At 46.6% G+C, this 27518-nt stretch overlaps 2 protein-coding genes across 4 annotated transcripts in view; one reads left to right on the top strand and one right to left on the bottom strand.

Annotated features, from left to right (window-relative positions):
- The window catches only part of ARL3 (ADP ribosylation factor like GTPase 3), a 36318-nt gene extending 34075 nt beyond the window's left edge, over nucleotides 1-2243 (bottom strand). Inside the window, exon 1 of the mRNA XM_038578653.1 lies at nucleotides 1991-2243. Within this exon, the coding sequence (XP_038434581.1) occupies nucleotides 1991-1993 (3 nt within the window). The 5' untranslated portion in view covers nucleotides 1994-2243. The remainder of the gene's footprint in view (nucleotides 1-1990) is intronic.
- Nucleotides 2244-2264: 21 nt separating this feature from the next.
- SFXN2 (sideroflexin 2) lies at nucleotides 2265-26265 on the top strand. 3 transcript variants are annotated; one of them, XM_038578651.1, is made up of 12 exons: nucleotides 2265-2421; nucleotides 15495-15679; nucleotides 15853-16023; nucleotides 17302-17400; nucleotides 18465-18540; nucleotides 18851-18936; nucleotides 20262-20322; nucleotides 20680-20746; nucleotides 21477-21526; nucleotides 21864-21913; nucleotides 23966-24013; nucleotides 25040-26265. In XM_038578651.1, exons 2-12 carry the CDS (start codon nucleotides 15519-15521, stop codon nucleotides 25137-25139), a joined length of 969 nt encoding a protein of 322 aa, XP_038434579.1. In that variant the 5' UTR covers nucleotides 2265-2421; nucleotides 15495-15518; the 3' UTR covers nucleotides 25140-26265. The 3 variants fall into 3 exon arrangements, with proteins under 3 accessions (XP_038434579.1, XP_038434580.1, XP_038434578.1); XM_038578652.1 differs by lacking the exon at nucleotides 2265-2421 and adding an exon at nucleotides 2479-2761; XM_038578650.1 differs by lacking the exon at nucleotides 2265-2421 and adding an exon at nucleotides 4068-4407.
- Nucleotides 26266-27518: the final 1253 nt, after the last annotated feature.

Raw genomic sequence — 27518 nt, forward strand, 5'->3', positions numbered from 1 at the left:
TTTTTAGATAAAAAATAAAATGTATTAGTTCCAGCTGAAAGTTTAAAAAACAAAAACAAAAACCTGGACTCAGTCTTTAGTTGTACAGTTATCACAGGGATCGGTGGGATACCAGATGTGACACACTTAATCACACCACTGATGGTTTAAATTCTATGTTCCACTTTCAGTTCTAAGAATAGCTTACACTTTTGGAGATTAAAAAAAAATGTATTTTGGAACCAGATAAAGAATCCAGAATTATTTGCCCTAATTTCACATTGTTCATTTTAGGAAAAAATAAAGACAAAATCTGTCTTGACCAATGAACACAACAGTTGTATACAGTAGTGCTATAGCACTGTCAATTTGCTGTATACAGTGTCAATTTGCACCTGGAAACATGAGCAGTGGTTAATTTATTGTGGCCAGTAATTACAAGTTAAACAATCATGAAATTACACAGTCCACCTAATTGATAAACCGGGAAAAGTTAGCCAACTCTCATAATGTGTTTCTCATTTATGATGGTATCTCATTCTCTGTTGGTTTGGTATGTTTCTTTCATTCCAATTCTAGTTATTTTCTGTGTAAATATTTATGTCTGTATTCATTTGTTGAGAAAAATTTCCCCTTTAAATGGACAGCTCATGTATAAATGATTAATAAAAAGAAAACATGTAAAAATCTGTTTAGCCTGCGGTTAATAAAACTGCAATGTAGCAAGTGTGAAATGTGATTGGCAACTTCAGATCAAGTAATTCTCCTTCTTTAGCAACCTGACAATGTAAAATCAATTCTTTTTCCTATCAAAACTTACTCATTAGAATACCAAAGGTGCGTACTCCCCCCCCCCCCCACAGTCTTTTCTTCATAAATTAATGAACATGGTTCGACATTTCTGAAAGTCAAAAGGTACGGCGGGTGGGGAAGTAACTGTGAGTGCCTGGCTCTGTGCAGTTGGTAAGCCAATCAACCTATTCTAAATGCTTCAAAGTCAATTTTGCTTTGACTTGCTCTAAAACTACTCAATTCCATTTCAATACCCTCCAACCAACTGCACAAAAATCAACAAGGAATAACATGTCAACGGTCAAATCTGTCACGCATCATCATTCATAATCTAGGGAAAGCTTTAATTAGGTCTGACAGAGGAAAGCCAATTGATAGCCACTCCAGTTTTAACTTCCCATACTTCTTAGGTTGGAGATCCTGAGGTGAGATTATGATCTTTAGTTCTGGAGTGGTCATATGCAAAAGGCTGCAACAGGTTTGAAATGAAATACTTAGGACCGGGCAGCAAATTTGTCTCCATCAACACGGATTAGATATTGAAGGGAACGTCGATCATCGCCAACAACCAGACTTTACAGAACTCTCAGCAAATAAATAACTCGTCGCTGCAGAAGTGCGCCTGCCACGGAGACACCCAGACGGCGTAAAATCCACCAGGCATCCCTTCTGAGCCGTACCTCTTTGTATCCTGGGATTTACACCCCTCCCCCCAGAGGCCCGCACTTCTCGAGGAAGAGGAGAGCTAGGCTACCATCTCCCCTGGTACCGCGAGGGCGACCTCAAAGACAGTAGCGCAGACCCTTCTTCCCGCTTCTGGCGGGACCCCAGCGGACCCACTTTCCAGCGGTGTGGGGAGGCCGATTCCCTAGGAAGACCTAAGCCTGCATGCGGAGGCTGCTGTCCGCAGTTACTCGGATCCGCCCTCATCTCAGTCCTTAGTACTGATGGAGCCCCGGCTCTGTACCCGGATAGCCACGCAACCTCCCAGCCCCTTCCCCTGGTTCGGACTGGCTGCAAGCCCCGCCTTCCTCCCCAGGCCCAGGTCTCCTTCCAAGGGCCCACCCTCCGCTCCCCGCTGCCCCCTGAAACCAATCCAGGATCCAGGCAGCAGGCTCCCATTCCCTCCTTGGCTTCAAGCGCAGTGCCCCGCCCTGGGCCCGGGGACGGGAGGGGGGTGACCGGCCAGCTCCGGAGGGGCCCGGGCCCCCACACTCACCATCCTCCCGCCGAGTCCCTCCTCCTCCACCTCCGCCTCCTCCTCCTCCTGCCTCCCGGTTACCAGGGGCAACTGCTGCGGCACCGCCCCCGACGTCCCTCGCACGCACAGTGGAGGAGCAAAGCACTCGTACGGGGCGGGGTCCAGCTCCGCTTTCCTCAAGTGCGCAAGCGCGCCAAAGTGCCCGCCCACTGCGCGGGCGGGCTGCTGGAGCGCCTGGAGGCGGCGGCCTGCGGGTGGGGACCCCGCGACTGGTTAAAGCTCGCCCACGTGGCTGGTGGGCGCCGCTCAGCCTGTGATTGGTCGGGGGGAGCAGGGCGGGACGGCCGAGGGGCGGTTCCCGGGCCGAGGCCGCAGGTTGATGCAGGCCAGGGTTCCAACGCGGGCTGCTTCTGTTGGCAGTTGTTCCCGTGCATTCTTCCCGGGACGAGGTAAGGGGTCTTGGGAGGAGGCCGCCCACCACACCTTCCTCTAGACCCCGCATCTCGGGAGGGAGCTTGGATTTCTGTCTTGACTGCTCAGGCGGGGCCGCTGCGGGGGCTGGGCATCCACCTGCCGAAGCCACGTGGCGCAGAGTGGTCTGGGGCTGTGCGGGGGCCGCTCCCTTAATGGCCCCCGGCGCTCGAGGTCCCAGCTGAGGGGTGACGGCGTTATGGGCTGTGCATCTATCTCCACATCTCTGTGGAGAATCCAGGATGGAGGCGTCCCGGTGGCGGGAGGCCGCCTGTCGGAGGGCAAGAGGCAGCCTGGGCACTGGCCCTGAACGCCGAGGTGAGCAGACAGCAGGAGTGAAAGGCGTTTTGGAATGGCCAGGTTTTGCTAAGCAGCACTGGACCGGACGGTGCACCGGTGCACCATCTGCAGCCCCAGAAAGGCCAAAATTGGGCCTGCACTTACAGGCACGCGAGAGCGAAAGGGGTTCTGGGTGGGTGGAGAGGCGCTACCTCCCACCCTTTCCGCGTGCTGAGGACGGGGAGAAGAGTGAATCACATGTGTGCCAGGTCCTGTTCTAGACTCTGGAGAACAGTAAGGGACGAAATCTGCCCTTATGGAAATTACATACTTCCTAGTGGAATGCTTTTCACACAAGATTTCATTTCATTCTCACAGCCCTAGGAATTGGCTGTTCTAAGCCATATAAAATTGGGACTTGAACCCAGTTCTGACGCTGGAGAAAGCGATTTTAACACTATTGTGTTGTCTAGGTAGGAGGAACAGAATGGCTTATATTTGTGGCGTAAACCCAGAACTTTTTAAGAATTGGTAAAGTGGGGACGCCTGGTAAAGTGGCTCAGTGGTTGAGCGTCTGCCTTTGGCTCAGGTCATGATCCCGGGGTCCTAGGATAGAGTCCTGCGCTGGGCTCCCCACAGGGAGCCTGCTTCTCCCACTGCCTGTGCCTCTACCTCTCTCTCTGCCTCCCATGAATAAATAAATAAAATCTTTAAAAAAAAAAAAAAGAATTGGTAAAGTATTGGCACTGATGATAAATGTAGACATTTGCAGCATGTGTGTGCCTCTTACTTTCCTCATTGAGTTCTTGTGAGGATTATGTGAATTATTGTGTCAAGTACATAAAATATTACTGGCACACAGGGAAGTGCTACATAGAGTTTAGCTGTTCCTGTTTTATCTAGGTTTGGGGATTTTGCCCCTCTTCCTACCAGCAGGCTTAACAGTCTACTTAAGACTACTGGAATGAAGGCAGATTTTTCTTGAATGGTTCTTAGCTATTTATGCGTTCAACTAAAATATGTTTTTAAACATCTGCTAGCTGCATCCCTGCTTCAGATCATTGGAGAGAAAGCTCTGTTCAGAAGCTTGATTAAGTAGATGCAAGATAAATGGCTAATTCAGAGGATACACTCCTGCAACCTACTCATCTCTAGCCTGTTGGTTCTGTTTTGAAAAAGGCAGGGCAGATTTCACTTTCTGAGTTGTCTGGTGTCTAACATCATGATTGCCTTGGGGTCACGGGAGTGTACCTGGGCCTGCGTGTGTAATTATTAACCTCGTTGTCCAACTTTCTGTAGACAGCCTTGGCACCAGCTGTCACCTATCTCAAGTGGTCTTTGTGTTTGACCTTGAGTCTGGCTGCCTTGATTTTCCTCTGGTGCAAGTGTTAGTGATGATGTTTTTCTTCCTGCCTTGGAATACTGACAGGGAAATCCTGAGTACCCCCTTGCAAGAGGATATCCAGAGAGAGTTTGGAAGTCTGTTCTCTGAGCTCTGATACGGTTTGCCCGAGAAAATCAACTCTGTTTTTTTTTTGTTTGTTTGTTTTTTTGTTTTTTTTAAGTAACTATATCCTCCGCACGGGGCCTGAACTCAGACCCCAATATCAAGAGTTGCATACTTTACCAACTGAGCTAGTTAGGTGTCCCAGAACTCAACTCTAAGAAGGATGACTTCAGGAGAGGTAATGGATTGTTTCATTTTTTTCCTCTTTTCTCTATTTTTTTTCCTCTTTGCTCTCTCTTTCTTTTGGCCTGTAGTAGACAGAGGACCCGTCTAAGTGACCCCAAGCTTTGTGGCCTTGGGAAAGTAGGCCCTAGCTATTGTCAGATTGTTGGATGAATGGACAAGACTGGAGCTCTGGTTAGGGCAGGGTTGTGTGTAGTGTTCAGCATATTAGCTCAATCGATGTGGACCTTCCTAAGCATCAGTTTCCATTCTGTAAATTGAGATCTTGCATCCCCACATCTTTGAGCTGTGATATTTTCCTCAGAGCAAGAGAATTACTGGTCGGTCACCTGTTTGACGTCCAGCTCTCCCCTTGTTCCTTTTTTTTTTTTTTTTTTAAGATTTTATTTATTTATTCATGAGAGACAGAGAGAGACAGAGACACAGGCAGAGGGAGAAGCAGGCTCCATGCGGGGAGCCCAACGTGGGACTCCATCCTGGGTCTCCAGTTGCAGGCCCTGGGCTGAAGGCGGCGCTAAACCGCTGAGCCACCAGGGCTGCCCTCTCCCCTTGTTCCTAGTAGCAGAATTATATTCCTTTGGAACTGGGGCCACCCTGGATGTGGTAGTGACCTCTTTAGGGAATACCTAGATGCAGTTTATGTGGGAAGAGGGAGAATAACTATTCTAGAGAAAACCTAGAAACCAGATAGGACTCAGTAGAGGAGAGGTAGACCATTTGCAATTTCATGACCCAAAACTTTCTCTTACTTCTGTAACCAAGACAGGTTCTGAGTTTGACTTGAAAGAGTGATGTCCTCCATGCCCAGAGAGCCCAAGAATAAGTTGAAATGTATTTTAGGCAAGTAGTAAGTATTTTTAGAGGGCCTGAGAGAGCTACAACAAGAACATTACAATCTGCCAGGGGAGGCCAACTTTATACAAATAACTGTATGTAACAAGAAAGTGATTACAAAGCTGAGTGTGTTGCAAATGAGGACAGGATGCTAGGAGAGTATATGACAGAAGGGTTTGAGTTTGCCCTGAAGGAGTCATGGAACTGTGCCCATTGGGGGCAGCAGGTGTAGGGGGAAATGTTTTAGACATAGAATTTAGATTTTTTTTGGTCTTTTTTTTTTTAAGATTTTATTTATTTCTTTGAGAGAGAGAGAGAGAGAGAGAGAGAGAGAAAATGAGCAAGGGATGGAACATCTGGGTGGCTCAGCAGTTGAGTGCCTTCAGCCCAGGGTGTGATCCTGGAGTCCCTGGATTAAGTCCTGCATCGGGCTCCCTGCAGGGAGCCTGCTTCTCCCTCTGCGTATTTCTCTGCCTATCTCTGTGTCTCTCATGAACAAATAAATAAAATCTTAAAAAATAAGAAAAAAAAAAAAAAGAGAGAGAGAGAGAAAATGAGCAAGGGAGAGGGAGAAGCAGACTCCCTGTGATGTGAGGCTCCATCCCAGAACCCTGGGATCATGACCCAAGCTGAAGGCAAATGCTTAACCAACTGAAACACCCAGGCACCCCTGGCCTTTTATTTTATGTAAGACAGGAACCGAGGTCAGGACAGGAACTCCTATGCTGACCTCGGTAATGAGGATAAGGTTTCTTGAATAGTTTAGCAAATGATTACTCCTTCATGGTAGAAGTGCTTCCATTATGAAAGGCAGAGGACTTCCCAGTGTTGGGTTGAGAGTCAAGAGAGATGTCCAAGGACAGGCTGTGTGTGTGTGTGTGTGTGTGTGTGTGTGTGTGTGTTAAGAAGGAAACAGCATGTTCGGGACCCTGGGTGGCTCAGGCAGTTAAACTCCTGCTTTTGGCTCAGGTCATCATCCTGGGGTCCAAGGATAGAGCCCTGCATCAGGCTCCTTGCTCAAAGGGAGTGTACTTCTCCCTCTGTTCCTCCTCCCAGCTTGTGTGCCCTCAGGCTCTTTTTCTTGCTCTCTCTCTCTCTCTCTCTCTCTCTCTCAAATAAAGTCTTTAAGAAAAACAACAACAACAACAACAACAAAAACGGAAGCATAGCATGTTCTATTCAGCTTTCTCCAGGAGAGGGGCTGGGGCCCCAGCTTGGGGCTCTGGAATCCCAGACAGCGTGTGATCTGCCAGCCAGGCCAGCAACTCCTTTTAGCCTCATGTAACTCTTGCCTCTCTCCCACTCTTGGGTTCAGTTGTGACTGCATGAAAAACCTTTGGTCTTTGAACCAGCGTATAGGAGGTCAAGTCAGCTTTCCTTGGGCTTTGTGGCAGAGTGAGAGTGTCAGAATTCTAGCAGTGGACGCTCGCTGTCTGGTTTCTAACTTCTCCAGAGGTTGCTACTCAATGGTGGCCTCAGGGCCAGGTGAGGGTGCCATGAAAACTCCAAGTTAGGCCTCCTCTTCTCTCCTGGTTCCTTCCTCCCAGGAAATGACCCACCTGCAGCATGTCAACTTGCTGAAGTCTCTCCCACCTCAACAAAAAATCTAAGAATTGACCATCTCTTCCTTTACTGCATTTGTTGGCTCCTCATGCCTCCTATGTCTCTGGTTTTTCTTTCTCATCTATTTGGACTTCCTTTGCCTCTTAAATATAGTGGTTTTCAGGCTATGTCCTTAGCACTTTATTCTTCCTATTCTGTGTGTCCTCACTGGAAAACTTTGTCTTAAACTACCTTAATGCTGCTGACTCATTATTTTATTTCTAACTCAGATCTCTGTACTTTCTTTTAATCCTAAATATCCATTTGCTGACAAGCTGGACCTCTTACTTAGCATATACTTGAATTCTTGTGCTAGGCACTGGGGTAGCAGTGCTGAGCAAAATGGACACCATCCCTGGCTCTGAGGAGCTAATGACCGAGAGAGGAAGGTCATTAATTAATTAATTAGAATAAAATCACAGAGTGTTAGGACAAACTGAAATAGCTCTGAAGGAAAAGAACAGAGCCAAGAGGGCTTATAGCAGAGCACCTGATCTACTGGTTGGGGGAGAGAAGGGTCAAAGGTCTTTCAAAGGAGTCCCTGAGGGAAAGGTTTAAGTCAAGATCTGAAGGATGAGTAGGTGCTTCCTTGAAAGTAACTCTAGACTGTCCTGGAGAGCAAAAGGCTACATTTTGAGGGAGAGGGTGGAACCCTGATGTTATGTGATAATACATCTACTTTTCAGGCTGCCCCCTTTTTTAAAAAAATATTTTATTTATTTATTCATGAGAGAGAGAGAAAGGCAGAGACACAGGCAGAGGGAGAAGCAGGCTCACCGCAGGGATCCCAATGAGGGACTGGATCCCTGATCTTGGGATCTGAAGGTAGACGCTCAACTGCTGAGCCACCCAGGTGTCCCTCAGGCTGCTCTCTATTCTGAGGTGGCTTTGCTGTGGCCTTCCCTTGCAGCTACAGTGGTACATGGGGCTCTGTGGAGGTGGGAGTTGTGGGTAGAATTCTCCTTTCATTTTACCACTACTTAATATAAAACTTTTCTTTTTTTTTTTTTGAGTGCTCTGTAGCTTTCATCAGCAATGTATTTTCTTTCCCTAATACTCAAATACTGGCTTTGTTTGCTCAATTTTGTGAATGCTTTTGAATTTTGATGATTATATAACTCAAGATGACTTTTTTTTTTTTTTTTTAGATTTTATTTATTTGACCGAGAGAGCACAAGGAAGGGGAGAGGGAGAGGCAGGCTCCCCACTGAGCAGGGAGCCAGATGTGGGGCTCCATCCCAGGACCCTGGGATCGTGACCTGAACCAAAGGCAGATATTTAATCAACTGAGCCACATAGGTGCCCCTCAAAATGACTTTAAATCTTGCTCAACCTGTGCCTATGAGCTTGTAATATAATGTATATGAAAAATCCTCAGGGTGATATTTTTCTTTCTTTTTAAAAAAATTTTTTTAAGGTTTTATTTATTTATTCATAAGAGACACAGAGAGAGAGAGAGGCAGAGACACAGGCAGAGGGAGAAGCAGGTTCCATGCAGGGAGCCCACGTGGGACTCGATCCCAGGACTCCAGGATCATGCCCTCGGCTGAAGGCAGGCACTCAACCACTGAGCCACCCAAGGATCCCCCAGGGTACATTTTTCAAGGCAAAAAAAAGTGACCTAGCAGTAGAAGATTGAGAGTTAAATTTGAAAATTATTCCTTAAAAAAAAAAAAGAAAGAAAGAAAGAAAAGAGGGATGAGTAGGTGTTAGGGAAGAGGGAAAGGAACAGTATTCTGGACCAGCAATGGCATTTATAGAGGACCTGAGACAGGTTGCAGCCTATTGCATTTAAGAAAGTCCCATGGCACCTGAAACTCAACACATGGAAAATCCAACTCCTTGGTTTTTCCCTTAAAGCCTATTTTTCTATATTCTTTGTCTCTGCACATTATGGTTTAAGCAGAAACCCTAGGTATCACCCTAGATACTTGTGATGTATCAATTTAGCTAGGCCAAACAACCCCCCACCCTGCTACCCAGGGATCCCCTGCATCCCCCTTCTGGTAGGCTTCCAGCCAGAGTGGGCCAGGAGGAAGAAGCAGCTGTTTTGTAGTACACACATCTCCCAGTTATTCTTTTTTTTTTTTTTTTTTTTTTTAAATTTTTTTAATTTTTATTTATTTATGATAGTCACAGAGAGAGAGAGAGAGAGAGGCAGAGACACAGGCAGAGGGAGAAGCAGGCTCCATGCACCGGGAGCCCGACGTGGGACTCGATCCCGGGTCTCCAGGATCGCGCCCTGGGCCAAAGGCAGGCGCCAAACCACTGCGCCACCCAGGGATCCCTGATCAAACATGAATTTAGGTGCTGTGGTGAAGGGATTTTGCAAATCAAACCAATTAAAGTCCTAATTGGTTAGCTTTGAGTTAATCTAAGGGGAGATTATCCTGGGTGGCCTGATTTAATCAGATGGAATCCCTTTAAAAGAGGTCTAGGCATCCCCTGGGGTCACAAGTCCTGCCATAGCTGGGCCTGCATTGCTTCCTTCTCTCCCCAGGATTGGCCTGACCCTCGCTAACTGCCTGCCCTGCTGGCTTCAGGCTTGCTGAGCCAACACCCACAATTACATAAGCCAATTTACTAATTTCTTGTACTCAATCCATTTTCATATATTTATCAATATGACATGAATATATTTAAAGGATATGTATTTCCTATTGATTCTGCATCTGTGCTTGACACCTGACTAATAGAATATTCCTTCTATAACCAGTCATTTAGCAAATCCTGAGATTGTGCTGCTTTAAAAGTTTCTGTCCTTTTGTTCTCTCCTGTCTGTTCCAGTGCATCTGGGTTCACATGAGCCCCACCTCTTCTTGCTTGGATTACTCAAATTCCCGTTCAGCTGATCTCTCTGTATCCTCTGAGGTCCTCCCACACCAAAGTTTATTTTCGTGTCATTGCCCAGAGTTTTCTTTCTTTCTTTTTTTTTTTTTTTAAGATTTTATTTATTGGGCAGCCTGGGTGGCTCAGCGGTTTAGCACCGCCTTCAGCCCAGGGCCCGATCCTGGAGACTCAGGATCGAGTCCCACGTCGGGCTTCCTGCGTGGAGCCTGCTTCTCTCTCTGCCTGTGTCTCCGCCTCTCTCTCTCCCTGTGTCTCTCATGAATAAATAGATGAAATCTTAAAAAAAAAAAAAAGATTTTATTTATTTATTCATGAGAGAGAGAGAGAGAGAGGCAGAGACACAGGCAGAGGGAGAAACGGGTCTCCAGGATCATGCCCTGGGCTGAAGACGGCACTAAACCACTGAGCCAGGGTGTCCAGGATCACCACACTCTGGGCTGAAGGCGGTGCTAAACTGCTGAGCCACCCGGACTGCCCCAGAGTTTTCTTTCTAAATGATACATCTGATCTTGTCACTCCACTTAACACTTTTTAATGGCTTCCTGAAATTCTCAGGCAAAAATTCAAAAGACTTAGCTTTTTTTTTTTAAGATTTTATTTATTTTTGAAAATTCTTTTTAAAGATTTATTTATTTATTTGAGAGAGAGTATGCGTGCATGGGGAGTGGTAAGCAGAGGGAGAGGGAAAGAGAGAATCTCAGATTCCCCACTGAGCACATAGCTTGATATAGAGCATGATGTGGGGTTCGATTTCACAACCCAGACATCATGACCTGAGCTGAAACCAAGAGTAGGATGCTTAACTGACTGAGCCACCTAGGAGCTGAGCCCTGAGCCCCTTAAGATTTTATTTTTAAGTAACCTCTACATACAACGTGTGGCTTGAAATCACAACCCCAAGATCAAGAATTACCCTAAAGCACCTCTCCAGTATACAGGTAATCTATACCAGTATCCCCAGCTCCTCTTTTCCATATATTATAGCCCTATTGTCATTCATCTCACCTATACATAAGCTATAATCATCAAATTCATTGTTGCTGTTATTATTTTGAACCGTTATCTGTTTAACTTAACAATTGGAATAAGAAAAATAAAAATTTTATCTTCTCTCCATTTATTCCTTCTGACATTCTTTAGGTAGGTCTGAGTTTATGACCTATATCACTTTCTTTCTGAAGAATTTCTAGCATCTGGCAAGTCAGGTCTGTTGGTAATAAATTCCCTCAATTTTGCTTGTCTGGTAAAGCCTGTATTTCTCCTTCATTGTAAGGGGATAATTTTGCTGATGTAGAAGTCTAGGTTGGTGGGGCTTTTATCTTTCAGTGCTTTAAATATTTCACTCTGTGCTTTTTGTGCTTGCATGGTGTCTGAGGAGAAATTCAATGAAGTGAACTTCCTCATATCTTTGTTCCTCTATAGGTAAGGTGTTTTCTTTTCCTTGCTTCAGACTTCTTGCTTGATTTTTTTTTTTTTTAAGGATTTTATTTATTTATTTGAGAAAGGGAGAGTAAGTGAGAGAGAGCGAGGGAGCAAATGAGCAACAGAAAGACTGAGAGCACAAGTGAAGGGAGGACCAGAGGGAGAGGGAGAAGCAGGTTCCTCACTGAGGAGGGAGCCCAAAGTAGGGCTCAATCCCAAGACCCCGAGATCATGATCAAGGGCAAGACGTTTCACTGACTGAGCCACCCAGGCACCCCTTTCCTTGATTTTCTTTGGCTTGATTTTCTGCAGTTTGAAATATAATATAACGTGACTAGGTGTAGTTTTTTTTAAGACTTTATTTATTTATTCATGAGAGACATAGAGAGAGGCAGAGACACAGGCACAGAGAGAAGCAGGCTTCATGCAGGAAGCCTGATGTGGGACTTGATCCTGGGACTCCAGGATCCCTCCCTGAGCCAAAGGCAGATGTTCAACTGCTAAGCCACCCAGGCGTCCCCAGGTGTTGAGTTTTAAAAAATTTTAATTCTAGTATAGTTAGCATACAGTGTTATACTAGTTTCAGGTGTAAAATATAGTGACTCAACAATTCTGTACATTTCTCTGTGCTCATCATGATAAGTGTACTACTCTTAATCCCCTTTGCCTATTTCACCCATCCCCCTGCTTACCACCCCTCTGGTAACCATCAGTTCATTCTCTATAATTGAGGGTTTGGTGGTTTTTTGTTGTTTTTTTTTTTTCAAAGATTTTATTTATGTATTTGAGAGAGCACAAGCCAGGGGGAGGGGCAGAGGTAGATGGAGAAGCCGACTCCCAGCTGAGCAGGGAGTCAGATGCAGGACTTGATCCCAGGACCCCGGGATCACGACCTGAGCCAAACACAAATGCTCAACCACTGAGCCACCGAGACGTCCCGGTTTTTTTTGTGTGTGTGTCTGTCTGTGTTTTAAAGATCTTATTTATTTATTTGACAGAGAATGAGAGAGGGAGAGAGCACAAGCAGGGAGAACAGCAGGCAAAGGGAGAAGGAGAAGCAGGCTCCCTGCTGAGCAGGGCGCCCCGACGTGGGGCTCAATCCCAGAACCCTGGGATCATGACCTGAGCTGAAGGCAGATGCTTAATACTTAACTGACTGAGCCACCTAAGCGCCCCTAAATTCCTGTTCTGATAATTCCAAAATCTCTATCATCTGGTTCTGACACTTGCTCTTTCTTCAAACTATGGTTTTGTTCTTTAGTATACCTTGTAATCTTTTGTTGAAAGCCAGATGTGTGTGCAGTTTTACATTTATCTGGTGAGATGTTAGTTTGTATTTTCTGTTTGTGGAAACTCTAGGTGGCAGAGGTTAACATTTTCTTTGGTGTCCTTGTTTTGTCTCTCTTGTTATCTTTAGGTTTCTAAATACTTTTTTTTTTTTTTAAGACTTCTTAAATAGGGTCTGAGACTTGTGATTCTTTCTGTTACTCAGTTCTCCCTGTTATCACATAGGAGCATTGTACCACCTACAGTGGTCAAGTGTGTGAGAAGAGAGAGTGTTCTATAGTCCTGTGATTAGTTCTCAGACTTTTTTTTTTTTTAATTTATTTATGATAGTCACAGAGAGAGAGAGAGAGAGAGGCAGAGACACAGGCAGAGGGAGAAGCAGGCTCCATGCCCCAGGAGCCCGACGTGGGATTCGATCCCGGGTCTCCAGGATCGCTCCCTGGGCCAAAGGCAGGCGCCAAACCGCTGCGCCACCCAGGGATCCCAGTTCTCAGACTTTGAATGAGCCTGTACCCCTGGACCTTCACTAGTGCTTCTCAGGCTCTTCTTACCTTCTTTAATTGAAACAGGAAGGTTAGGAAGGGCTGGAGTTGGGTATTTACCTTTTCCCAAATAAGTTAGATTCTACTAAAACCCAAATGGCTAGGCTCTGGTAAAATAGGCTCTTTTGAGGACAGGCCTTGTTAAGAAGAACAGGGGGCTCTGGGTGTACTTCAGAGTGACTACTTTTCAGGGCACCTGGGTGGCTCAGTGGTTGAGGGTCTGCCTTTGGCTCAGGTTGTGGGTCCTGGGATCAAGTCCCATATCAGGCTTCCTGCATGGAGCCTGCTTCTCCCTCTGCCTATGTCTCTGCCTCTCTCTCTGTGTCTCTCATGAATAAATAAATAAAATCTTAAAAAAAAAAAAAAAGACTATTTTTTCCATCTCCCTGTCAGAAGTATTAGAGGATTTTCCTCTGATCTTCACCCTGAGAACCTGGTGGACTCCTGAAGGTAAACTCAAAAGTGTGGCCCCCACACTCAAGATCGAATCCCCTTGGAATTTTTATTTGACTTTTTTTTTTTTTTTAATTTTTATTTATTTAGACAGTCACAGAGAGAGAGAGAGAGAGAGGCAGAGACACAGGCAGAGGAAGAAGCAGGCTCCATGCACCGGGAGCCCGACATGGGATTCGATCCCGGGTCTCCAGGATCGCGCCGTGGGCCAAAGGCAGGCGCCAAACCGCTGCGCCACCCAGGGATCCCCCCTTGGAATTTTTAATTTGTTCACATTGAGCTTCCAGCAATTTGTCAGTTATAGTTTAAGTTTTCCAATGGTACTTACCCAGAGGAAGGCTTCTGTTCCCAGCAAGCTGTCATTCTCTGTACTTGCCTGTCTCTCCATGTTTAGGAATGGTGGTTTGCCCTGTGACCTCAATTCATTGATGGGTCTAAGAAGAGTTGCTGATTTTTAGTTTGTTCAGCTTTTTTCTTGTTGGAGGGACAGGAGTGACAGTTTCCAAGCTCCTTACATGTCAGACCTGCCTTAGTTTTTCAAGACATGGATACCAGAACCCAGTTAGAGGCAAGACTTCTAAAGTAAATCAGGCAGAATTAAAATCCTGGCTTTGTCACTGGCTATGCATGTGTGATTTGGTAAGGTTACTTTCTGTGCCTTGGTTTTCTCATCCATAAATGGAGTTAGATTAAAGGGTATTTATTTCGTAGTATTGTTGTGAAGATGGATTCAGAAAATGCACATCAAGTCCCAAGCAAAGTGACTGGCATAGAGTCAAAGCTCAGTGTTAGGTGTGATCATCATTATCTGGTCCCCATGTGTCCTGTGTGCCGTTAACACTGGCTCTTCTTCTTCTTCTTCTTTTTTTTTTTTTTTTTTTTTTTTGCCTGGAATGTCTCCTCTACCTAGCTAGCTAACTTCTACTCATCCTTCAAAACATTGTTTATTTCTTGTTTTCACAGAATGTGTTCAGAATGTCTCAACCATTTTAGATAAGGTAACCATATAATTTATCATCCAGATCAGGACACTTTTGAGAGTGAAAGGGGCTGCTATTCATAATCACACCAGGACAGCAGTCCTAGGACAACTGGGAGATATGGTCATCTCACTTTTAGATGCTGCTTCTCTGGTTTCCCACTGCCCTCACTGTCTGTCCACATCATTGTTCATGCCAAGGATGACATGTCCACACTGCCATCCTTGTTGCTCTACTTGTCATTTACTTCCCATTCTGTAACTCCTTGAGGGCAGGCATGGTGCCTCACTCACAGCCATGGCCTGGGATCTTCCACAGGGCTGCATGCACCATACACGTGCACACACCACTCACACACACACAAATAATGAGAGTGATCATGCCACATTCATTTCTACCTTTGTCTGTAATTGTTCCTACTTTGAATATGATCCATGCCTTCTCCCTCCTTCAGATAAATCTATCTTCTGGGGCTCACATTCCATCTCTTCTGGAAGCCTCCTTTTCTTTTTCCTTTTTTTTTTTTTAATATTTATTTATTTATTTATGATAGACATAGAGAGAGAGAGAGGCAGAGACACAGGCAGAGGGAGAAGCAGGCTCCATGCCGGGAGCCTGCCGTGGGACTCGATCCTGGGACTCCAGGATCGCGCCGTGGGCCAAAGGCAGGCGCTAAACCGCTGAACCACCCAGGGATCCCTGGAAGCCTCCTTTTCCAGCCGTGCTCCCCCATCTCTGCTTTCTCTCATCTCTTGTACTTACCGTTACTGTATAGATTATATTCCGTTACCTGGGTAGGCTGTTCTTCCCCAGTTACACCCAACTCAGGGTGTAACTGACAGGCACTGTGGACACAGGGACAGGCACTGTGTTGTCCCTTTTTCCAGCGTCTCCTACAGCATGATCCAGCACAGGGTTGGCTACCCCAGGTACTCAGTAAACATGTTGGCCTGGCTACTTGGTCTGGTGCCTGTTCATTGGGGCCTTCCCAAGCCTAGTCAAGTGATGCTAGTGGCTGGTGAAAGCAGAGGTTCTATAATGAGAGGTGCTCAGGGCCTCAGGGGCAGACTTTGGTTTGGGGGACAATCCTCATTTTCCTTCTGTTCCTTAAGTCCACAGCTTTGTGTGTGAGCAACATGGAGGCTGATCTGTCTGGCTTTAACATCGATGCCCCCCGTTGGGACCAGTGCACTTTCCTGGGACGGGTGAAACACTTCTTCAATATCACAGACCCACGCACTGTCCTGGTACCAGAGCGGGAGCTGGACTGGGCCAAGGTCATGGTGGAGAAGAGCAGGTAAGCAGTTACGGGAAGGGACTGGAGGCGCTGGGATCACACTGGTAGATCCCCTGGAGAGGAGGTGGAGACTGAATATGAGGGAAAAGGCAGAGCTCTCGGGAAAGAGGGAGCAGGATGACTTGGGGTGAGGGGCCTGGGAGGTAACTCTGTGTGTTGTCATTGGGTGGCAGAATGGGGGTCGTGCCACCAGGCACCCAAGTGGAGCAGCTGCTGTATGCCAAGAAGCTGTATGACTCAGCCTTCCACCCTGACACTGGGGAGAAGATGAACGTCATTGGGCGGATGTCCTTCCAGGTCCCTGGCGGCATGATCATCACGGGCTTCATGCTCCAGTTCTACAGGTAGAACCTTGGAGCGAGGCAGTGGGCAGTGTGTCCATGTGTATCTGCTAGGCAGGGAGCCATATTATGATGAGAATAATAACCATCTTTATGGACCTCTTCCCAAATACCAGGCACTGTGCTAAATTCTTTCTGTGTGTTACCTCATTTAATTTTCTCATCAGCCCTACAGAGAGACACTATCGTCATCTCCATTTTATAGATTAAGAACCGAGGTTCTAGAGAGGTTATGTAACTTGTCTAAGTTGACACAGCCAGGAAATATGGGTGCCTGGGTGTTAACTTGAGGTAGTTGTCTCTAGAACTCTCTCAATGAATAAGCCATCCTAATCCCCTCTTTAGAAAGTACTTATTCAACAATGAAATTTTAATGTATATTTATTTTAGAATTTATTTTATTTATGTACTTTCTGCAGAGAGAGAGCACGTGAACGGGGGGGGGGGGGGGGGGGAAGGAGGAGGACGGGGGCAGGGTGGCCACAGGGAGGAGCAGAGGGAAAGGGAGAGAGAATCCCAAGCAGGTTCAACCCCCAATGCAGAGCCTGATCTGGGGCTTGATCTCACGACTCTGAGATCATGACCTGAGCCAAAATCAAGAGTCAGGCACTTAACCAACTGATCCGGCCAGGTGCCCCTAATGTATTTTTATAATGTGATGTCCTAGTAAAAAATATGAGATGACCTCCCCCCATACCACCCTTAAAATAGGAAGACCTTTTCAGCCTGATGGAGAGAGAATAAACTTTCTCTGTAGCTACTGGATATTTTATTCCCCTTCTCCTTCCTCTCTTACTTCTGCTCCCCTCCCCCATGCATCTATTTGTCCAGTTATTGAGCCAGGCCTTGGGCCTGGTGTTGAGAATATAAAGACTTAGCCCCTCCCTTAAAGGAGCTTCCAGTTTTGTTGAGGAGACCAACAAGTAAACAGTTATAGCCCAGCTTGCTAGGTGGTAGGTCAGAGGGAGAATATGGAGTTGTGAGAGCAGGGAGCACAAAATGACTCACTGTTCCAGGAAGGACAGGGGAAGGGTCACGAAGGTTCCCAAGAAGAAATGACCTCTCAACAGAGCAATATTTAGCCATGTATGGAAGGTTGTGTGTGTGTGTGTGTGTGTGTGTGTGTGCGTGTGTAGATGCTCCAGCCTATGCAAAAGCCCTGGTGTATGAAACAACGTGGGAACAGTTTGGGGAACAGCAGGCAGTCTGGTTTGACTGGTGTACACCAAGGCCTCCCTTCCATTGGACTCTTCTTTGCCCTCTGGGCCTCCTTTATGGTAGGACGATGCCGGCGGTGATCTTCTGGCAATGGGTGAACCAGTCCTTCAATGCCTTAGTCAACTACACCAACAGGAATGCAGCTTCCCCCACGTCCGGCAGGTAGGAGACTGGAATTCTAGGCTGTCCATCTGGGTATGGAGCATGTGCCTGTCCTCTTGTCTCCAGGGACACAGCCCTTCTGAAGGGCTCTCAGGCTGTCTTTGGGTGAAGGTCACACAGAGCTGGTGACCAAGCCCCCCTCTTAGGGTTTGCAAGTATTTTCTGTGGCTAAGAGAATATTTTCCTAGACCAAAGTTCATTCATTCATTCATTCTCAAGTATTTCTTTCTTTTCTTTTTTTTTTTTAAGATTCTATTTATTTATGTATTTATGTATTTATGTATTTGTGTATTTATTTATTTATTTATTTTTTAAAGATTCTATTTATTTAAGAGAGAGAGAGTGAGCAAGCAGGGTTGGGGGGGGGGGGAGGGAGAGGGAGAAGCAGACTCCCCACTGAGGAGGGAGTTTGACAGGGTCTTGATCCCAGGACTCTGGGACCATGACCTGAGCCAAAGACAGATGCTTAACTGACTAAGCCACCCAGGCACCTTCAGCTATTTCTTGAGTAGTTGTTAAGTGCCAGGCATGGTTCTAGGGTCTTTATTCTTGTGGAATTTAAGGTATTTTAAAGCAAACAAGCACTGTAATCTTAGCTTGTGACTCCTGCCATTAAGGAAGCAAACAGGTGACAGGATAGCAAACAGAAGAGTCCCTCTTCTTCTGTGTGGATGTGCTGGTTGGGGAAGTCTTTTCTGTGTAGTGCATGTTTCTGCTGATTTCTGAAGGATAAAGATTTAGCCTACAGGAGAATTCCCTGGAGAGGGAGCAGCAGCATGCAAAGGTTTTACTTTTTATTTTATTTTATTTTTTATTTATTTATTTTTTCATGCAAAGGTTTTAAAGCAGTAAGAGTTTGGCATGTTTAAAGTACTGAAAGGGGGCCAATGGGACTGGAGCGTTGTGTGTGTGCTTAGGAAGGGGATGTCACAAGATGAGACTGGGGAGAGTGCTCATGAGCTTCTCAGGCATGAAGCCTCATTTCCAGACTTTCTCAATCAAGCCATGGTCTTGCCCTCAGCTGGCAGGGCTCCCCACTCCCAAGCGTGTCTCTCCTCCACTAGGCAGATGGCCATTTCCTACATCACAGCCACAACCACTGCGGTGGCCACTGCTGTGGGCATGAACATGTTGACAAAGGTACTGTGTGGGGCTGCTGTGGGCATGGTGGCCACTAGGTGGCAGCAAAGTCCTAGGGAAAACATTCCCCCTCCCAAGCCTGGCTTTGCCCTTGTTTGGGTGAGTTGGATATGGCCAGAGCCCAGCCAACTAGTGGGAAATGTACCAGAACTCTCCCCAGGTTGTTCTTTCTCGGGTCTTTGAGGGAATTTGGGTTCCTAGACTAAGTGTCTGAATATGCATCAGTAGTGAAGTCTGATTACATTTTGTAGTCCTTAAGCCCCCTCCCCTCCCATCTCCAGTGAACTCTGTTGTTCCCTTCCCCCAACAGAGAGCTCCACCCCTGGTGGGCCGCTGGGTACCCTTTGCTGCTGTGGCTGCTGCTAACTGTGTCAACATCCCAATGATGCGACAGCAGTGAGTATGGGGATCCCTTTTACAAACTACAAGGTTAGTGGGGCAAGGGCAGGAAACCATGGCAGTGGGTGGCTTTTGGGGACTGAGGTGGGTATGGGGAGGGTCGCTGGGCTGCACCTCTGAAGGGTTCCAAAGGATTGGCTGCTCCAACGGTGATGGCCGTTGGGAGTGGCAGGTGACTTAAGTCTAATCCATGATGAGTATTGTGGGAGTCATTGTTTGGATGGTGTAGGATGGCAGGGAGTGGGGTGGACCTATGGGGATTTATATAAGATCATGTCCTTTCAACTGCAACTGTATTGAAGTTGTTAACTCTGCCTACTTCCAAAGCCCTGGTTGATGGCTTACAGAATGAAATGTAGCAGAGGGAGGTGTCCAAAGATAGAACAGAGCCAAGAAGCTTTGAAAGAAGCCAGAGGAATAGATAGATGTTTTCCAGGCACCTGGCTCTAAGCTTCACAGCAGGAAAGGTAAAAGGAGAAACCCGTGTGTCTTGCAGTTCTTGTTTTTTGACTAGAGAAAGCATGGATATTCCTCTGCTGTAAAACTTTTTTTTCTGCTGTAAAACTTAATGATGTAGTATACTAGTATACATAAAGCACTCACGATAGCGCCTGGGAGATATCACATGGTATGTGTTAGCTTTTATTGCTCCCATCACCATCATCATCGCCTTCATCACCAACACCAGTATCCACAAGCCACATTTTCTTGGGACTGCTAGCAAATGGGTACATTTCACAACAGCTCTTGCAGAAGGAGCACACTACCAGAATAGTCATGTATACACACTGTTCCTCTCCTCTTTCCCTCCCCCATCCAGGTGCTCCTTCCCAAGAAAGGAAGGAACCCCAGCCACCTACCTGGTCTGGGGTTGAGTGCTTTCAGGAACTGGCCTGAGAAGAAGCACGGCTAGTGTTTGTGGAACAGTCACTCTGTGTCAGGCGCTGAACTAAGCACTTTGCAGGCATTGTCTCCTTTAATCCTCACCAATCCTATGACCTGGGTGCCATGTCTGATCCCCATCTTGCAGGGGATGATAACTGAGTCTTCAGAAGGATTGGGGAACTTGCTGCAGTTCAGAAACTTACTCTGCAGTTTGAGGATTCAACCCAGGCAGTCTGAGCCCCGGCCTAGCTCTCTTAGCCACTGCCCTAGATCACTTCTGAGACACCACTCACTGAAATGCAAAAGGAAGACCAAAGGGCCAGGCTACAGGAGGTGGCTTCCTAGAGCTTGGGTGTGCTTGGTCCCCTAGTGTGTCACCTCACTGGCAGGCTTCCAGGACCCCTTTCCCACGTCCAGCAACTCCTGTCCATGTTTAGGGAACTCATCCAGGGCATCTGCGTGAAGGACAGGAATAACAATGAGATTGGACATTCCCGGGTAAGCAGAGGCATCCCTTTGGGGTGGGAGGAGGGAATTCTCTCTTATACCCTGTCCTGTTCTTACTACTCTGATTAGAGCAGGCCCTCGTTCTGTTACAGGATTCCCCTGATTCCATTCTCATTCCCCTTGATTTCCCTACATTTCTTGTTCAGAACAGGCTTGTCATATCTTTTCTCCATCATTTCTGGTCCTGAAGCCATAAAAGTCTAGCTGGGTGAGAACACAGCCCCTGGTGGATCCATCCCTTCCCCTTTACCACCTCTGACTTGACTGTGACCCTTGACTCAGCCCTTTGATACAGCCCATGGATACTGAAAGGGTCATTCCTGACAATTTACTCTTTTCTTTCCTCAGAGAGCTGCGGCCATAGGCATCACCCAAGTGGTTATTTCTCGGATCACCATGGCAGCCCCTGGCATGAGTAAGATAGAGAAGCCCTCCCATCCTGGCAGTCCCTGGAACACATGATGGAGGCCTTAGCCACACTTAGCTTTTGGATGGGAGGTGGGGCCCCAGCCTCTACAGCCATGCTTCTCAAACTTTTCCCACCACAATAAAAAAATTCCTTGATGTGATAGAGATTGTAGCTAATGCTACAGTGGTAATCATTTTACAGTGTATAAATGTATCAAATCCACATGTTGTATATGGTATACCTACATAGTGCTGAATGCAGAAACCCATGAGAGAACCACACTGTAGATCTTGGAACATCAGTTAATCAGAGGTCTAGGGAAGAAAGTTCTTTTCATTCCACAGATATTCCTTAAGTACCTTCACTGTGTTGGACACAGTGCAGGGTGCCAGGAAGACAGTGGTAAAGAAAATAAATCCCCTGCCCTGGTTTTGCTTCCAGCAGGGATATGTTTCAAAGTAGGATACGAGATTGGTTTGCATGAGCCTTCAAAGATTTGAGTTTTAAGAAGGACTCTTTGGGCCTGTGGTACATGCCCTATTAGAGGTGTGCAGGGGGAGAAGTTTGGGAAGCACCCTTCTGCTAGGTCTTGGGGGACGTGACCATGCCTACACAGTCTTCCATTCCAAAAGTATTTTCTGGAGCTTTTGGGGAGGTGGGGGGAATCACCTGGTCCCTGATCTGATTTTGGAGAGTCTTACAGCCCTCCCACTGGGTTCTCCCTGGTCTCTTCCAGTCTTGCTGCCAGTCATCATGGAAAGGCTGGAGAAGCTACATTTCATGAAGGTGAGTGGGGTTCGCTTTTGCATCTCTTTTTCCCAGAGCCCCCCAGCCACATCTACACGTAAGAGTTCCTGATCCTCATCCTTCCCTCTAGTAATTGGCCTTCATCTCGCTCAAGAAGGGCCCATACCAATCCCTGCCAGCTGCCTGCTTTAGATGCCATAGCCTGTTGCTTGGCCTTACCACAGAGAGCGAGAGGAGCCCCTCTCTCCTTTCCTTCATGGCCAGGAGTTTTGTGCCTGTGGGTTTCCAGCTGGCTGATCAGGGGTAGGGCAGGTGTGGGGTTCACATTAAGAACCTTCGTATGTCTTATGTGGGTCTTTCCTTTGTTTTTGTGCAGAAAGTCAAGGTCCTGCATGCCCCATTGCAAGTTCTGCTGTCTGGGTGCTTGTGAGTAGCATGTTTTCTTGGTTTGGGTCCTATGGTCCTAAGAACTATCTTCTTGTGTTTCCCGTGCTGGAGAACATGTACTCCTTTACCTGACTTCCATAGTGCCTGAGCGCAGAACACCTGTGGGCCATCCAGAGAGCTCTTGCCCCATCTATGTTGAGGGCACCAGGCTGGCTAGGCCTCATGCACACATCTGCACGTGTGGGCTCCCTCCTGTCCTCTGACCTGCAGACTCAGGAAGAGATGAAAACCACAATACAGTCCCACCACAAAAAAGAAATGATAATTCTAGGGGTGCCTGGCTAGCTCAGTTGGTAAGGCATGTGACTCTTTTTTTTTTTTTTTAAGATTTTATTTATTTATTCCTGAGAGACACTGAGAGAGAGAGAGGCAGAGACCGAGGGAGAGGGAGAAGCAGGCTCCATGCAGGGAGCCTGATGTGGGACTTGATCCCAGGTCTCCAGGATCACGCCCTGGGCTGAAGGTGCCACTAAAACGCTGAGATACCCAGGCTGCCTTGCATGCGACTCTTGATCTCAGGGTTGTGAGTTTGAGCCCTATGTTGGGTGTGTAGAGATTACTTAAAAATAAAGAATAAAAAATAAATAAAAATAAAGAAGTGATAATTCTATGACAGTGACAGAGGTGTTAGCCTATGCTCTAGTTGTCACATTGCAGCGTATCACTGTATTGAATCAGCATGTTATACACCTTACCTGTACACAATGTTGTACATCAGCTATATCTCAATATAAATAAACTAAGTAAATAAATAAATAAATATACTGAGACATAAAAAAAATGAGGGGACAGCCTGGGGCTTCAGGTGTCCCAACCTTACACAAAAGGAAAACACTATTAGTCACGGCAACGTGCTTCGGTGCCTGCCAGTGACTGGCCACATCCTAGCATCAGTAACCCTTTGTGAGGCCACGGGGCTAATGACAGCAACAGAAACAACCAACACATGCAGAAGGTGTTCTGTGTGTCCCCATTGTGCTCATGCTCTACATCTATAATTTCACTTAATCCCCTCTGCCCCAAAGGTCTAGGTCCTGTCATCATCTCCTTTTACAAATGAACAACCCGGGGCACCTAGGTGGCTCAGTGGTTGAGCGCCTGCCTTTGGCTCAGATTGTGATCCTTGGGGTCCTGAAATCAAAGTCCCACAGGGAGCCTGTTTGTCCCTCTGCCTATGTTTCTGCCTCTCTCTATGTCTTTCATGAATAAATAAATAAAATTTTAAAAATAAAAATAAAACACAAACGAAGATCCCAAGGTTTGGTGAGATGAGACTTGCCCAGGGCTCTGTAGCTCATAATTGCTGGAGTTCAGGTCGGATTCCCGACAGTTTCACACACCACTCTACCTTCTGCTATTGAGTCACCCCTGAGTGAGTGGTTCCTATAGGTTGAACACCACAGCAGCCCTGCAGAACAGGCACTCGTGTCCTCCCTCTGCTGGCTCAGGGCTCACTTGCCCAGGTTCACACAGCAAGTGAGTAAGCCGAGTGGGATCTGAACCCTGTTCTGTCAGATTCCCATGTCCTGTAAGATAGGGCTCTGGCCCTGAAGCATCTGAGGACCTTAGAAATACTATAGGCCCTTCCCCAGGCCTACTGCATTAGCGTTGCCTCTTTTTTTTCTTTTTTTTTTTTTAAGATTTTATTTATTTATTCATGAGAATACACAGAGAGGAGAGAGAGAGAAGCAGAGACACAGGCAGAGGGAGAAGCAGGCTCCATGCAGGGAGCCTGATGTGGGACTCGATCCAGGGTCTCCAGGATCACACCCCAGGCTGTAGGCGGTGCTTGAACGACAGGTGAATGTGGGGTGAGGGATGGGAGGTAGAGGAGGCCGATTTCATGCCATGCCAGAATGAATATCCTGGCACTGAGAGGCCAGGAGAAGAGTTGCAGGAAGGGGAGCCATGGGGCAATGTGGAAGGCAGGGTAGTGATGGGCATCTCCCTACTTCCTTTGGGGGGCTCAGAGATGGGGTGTGAGCAGGTCTGTAGGAGATGTCCCTAACGATTTGTTTCTTCTTCTTCCAGCCTCATCTTTATGGTGCCAGTGGCATGTGGGCTCTTCCCACAGAAATGGTAATAGTTCTTTGCTCCTCACGTTACCAAATGCCCTGTTCCTGTTCCCCCTGACCTGCCTGCTGTCCTGAAGCAGACCAGGATGGGACAGGAAGGGCACCCTTTGCCAAGGACAGGTGCCTATCAGCCTAAACTCTGGGCCTCTTAACTCTGGATGAATGGTAAACCAAAACAGATCTCTCAGGGGCAGAGGGATGAGTTGCTCCCTCCCAGTCGAGGAAGGGCTGCCCTGGAGAGAAGTAGGGGAACAAGAGACTTTCTGTCCCCGTTGGTTGGGTTGTTAGACACATCTTCTCTGGCTAGATCTGGTCCTTGAAATTGAACAAAGGGATAGGTACTTATTCTGGCTTGTGTTCACTTGGGGCTGGATGACTCGGACCTCTCTACTTCCCTTGTATGCCTTGGCAGGGAAGGAGTGTGCAAAGTGATGATGGAAGAGGGAAACAAAGCATCAGACTGGGGGAGGGAGAGGACTAGCTCCAGGAGACTAGGTGTAGCTTGGATGTACACCAAGAAGATACCAGGTTCCTTTGCCTTCCTACTCATATTTCAGTATCCTCTGCAGACATTGCCTGGGTTCAAGCACTGTGCTTATAATCTAACAGAGAAGATGGAAGTTTAGCAGCAGGGAGAATACAGTCAGGCCTGAGTAGAAGAAAAAGCAACATATTATGTTGTACAGGGGCCATTAGTTCTGATGCGAAAATCAGGAAGGGCTTCTTAGAGGTGGCATTTGAGTTAGATTTTATCTGCTGGTAATTTGCTACTTGTCCAGTTGGCATGCCCATAATCCCCTTCTTTTCTCTTTAAATTTTTTTTTTTTTTTTTTTTTTAATTTTTATTTATTTATGATAGTCACAGAGAGAGAGAGAGAGGCAGAGACGTAGGCAGAGGGAGAAGCAGGCTCCATGCACCAGGAGCCCGATGTGGGATTCGATCCTGGGTCTCCAGGATCGCGCCCTGGGCCAAAGGCAGGCGCCAAACCGCTGCGCCACCCAGGGATCCCCCCTTCTTTTCTCTTTTCAGTGAATTGTCAGTTTCTTATCTGGAACCAGAACTCCAGGACACTATCAAGGCCAAGTATGGAGAACTTATCCCTTATATCTACTTCAATAAGGGCCTCTAAATGCCCCATCCCAGCAAGGACCAGTCTGCACCCATACTCACCAGCCTTTCCTTAGCTGCCTTGTACACCTGTGCTCTCATTCCTCTGCCAAAGGGGCGTGAAAGTTAGGGTGCATTTGCGGGGTGGGGAGCCTCCTGTTTTCATCCAGGCACCTGGGTTATTGGACTCCAGGGGATAGAAGTGAACAAGGGGAGCAAAGGCCAAGCCTTCTTTCTGCTATACCCTTAACCACCATCCCCTGGAGACCAGGAGCTGAAACATCCTGGGGAGAAGTTGCTGGAACCTGGGGGGAGATACTCAAGCAAACCATATGAAAAAATTAGGAAACCTTTGGGATTCTAGTTCTAGCCAGGACAGGGGAAGAGCCCCTGGGACTAAGGAAAGCTCCTACCTCTGTTTCTTCTTCCCTTCTTCCTCATCTGTGTCACAATACAGAATATTTGCCCCTGTAATTCTAGCTAACCCAGGAAGGGAGAGAGAAGAAGTCTTTGTCCCCTTGGGGCTCTTCTCCATTCTTCCCCCTTCTTGTCCCCAGTGCCCCCTTGTCAGAAGGTGTCTTTGGGAGTGCTGCTAGGCTTGGGTTGATCAGGCATCTGGGAGTTCTTAGTGCTAAAAAAAAAAGGCCATCACATGAGGCTACAAAGTTTCATGGTGCTCTGAGCCTGTAACACTGAATCTGTTCTCCTGTGCCAAAATCCTGTCCGATTTTACATCTCTGTGTTTAAAAGATAAGTCCACTAACTATAAGTAAGAAGGATTGTATGGAGGTATTAATTACACATTTTAGTGGGTATATTTTCCTAGCTGCCTCTCTTCCTCAGCCCATTGGGCTAAACACCAAAGACTGGTGTGTACTGAATAGGAAAGGAAAGTTTTATTTGGATATCTCTGAGGAGTAATCAACCAGGACCAAAGAGCCTGGAAGGACACACAGCAAAGTGCAGCCATTTATCCTTTTCCCTCTCAGCTGCTCTAGGTGATTTTTCAGGCTCAGGAGGTTGGGGTGGGGTGGAAGGGGACCATTGTGGCTTACCTGGGATCAATCTCTGTAATGAGTTCTAATAGAATTTACTGACCATTCAAAGGATATCACTGTGAATCAAATAAATTTCTTGAAAGAGCACAAGGAACTGTCTGCAGACTGAGTTAATAAAGCCGGAACGAAAGCAGGATCTGGTCTGATTTTGTCCTTGGTTTGGAAGAGGTTGCAAGAACTGTAAGGGGAACTGCTCTGATGCCTGGAGGCCATTGTTTATTTCCCATTCTACAAAGGAAAAGTCCACCCATCTTTGTTGGAGACTCCAAAATGGAAACTGTTGTTTCAGAGCAGTAGTTGATGGACTATGATGCCAGGGTCCAGAGTCACTTGCTACTTGTTTCTGTGTGCCTGGAACTAAGAATGTTTTATATTCTTAAGCGGGGGAGGGGAGACACCAAGAATATGTGGCATGCAAAACATAAAATATTTGCTTTCTGACCCTTTATACTAAAAGTTTCCCCTACTCCAGAGCCATGTTTTTTGTTTTGTTTTGTTTTTAAGATTTTATTTATTCATAGACACAGAGAGAGAGGCAGAGACACAGGCAGAGGGAGAAGCAGGCTCCATGCAGGGAGCCCGATGGGACTTGATCCCGGGTCTCCAGGATCACACCCCAGGCTGCAGGCGGCGCCAAATTGCTGTGCCACCGGGGCTGCCCCAGAGCCATGGATTTTAGAACATGTGTCAAAGAGTCCTGTAGATGGTTTGTTAAAACACAGATTGTGAGTCTAGTTATGTTTCCTGAGGGAGGCAAGGGAAACAAAAGCAAAAATAAAGCATTGGTACTATATCAAAACAAAAAGCTTCTGGGGCGCCTGGGTGGCTCAGTCAGTTAAGCGTCTGTCTTTGGCTCAGGTCATGATCCTGGGGTCCTGGAATGGAGCCCCACATCAAGCTTATATCCCACATTTGGGCTCCCTGCCCAGCAGGGAGTCTACTTCTCCCTCTACCCTTCTCTATTGCTCGTGCTTTCTCTCACTCTCTCTGAAATAAAAATCTTAAAACAAGCTTCTGCATAGCCAAAGAAACAACAAAACTAAAAGAATGAGAGAAGATACTTGCCAATGACATCTGATAAAGGGTTAGTATCCAAAATACACAACGTATTACAGTTCAACACACACAAAAAGCAAATAATCCAATTTTAAAATGGGCAGAAAAGGTTTCCATCGGTAGAGCATGAGACTCTTTACCTTGGGGTCATGAGTTCAAGCCTCACATTGGGTGTGGACATTAATAAAAAATGGGCAGAAGACATGAACAGACATTTCTCCAAGGAAGACATACAGATGGTCAACATAATTCATCATCAGGGAAATGCAAATCAAGACCACAATGAG

Source organism: Canis lupus, chromosome 28 (assembly GCF_011100685.1).
Source record: "Canis lupus familiaris isolate Mischka breed German Shepherd chromosome 28, alternate assembly UU_Cfam_GSD_1.0, whole genome shotgun sequence".
Lineage (NCBI taxonomy): Eukaryota > Metazoa > Chordata > Mammalia > Carnivora > Canidae > Canis > Canis lupus.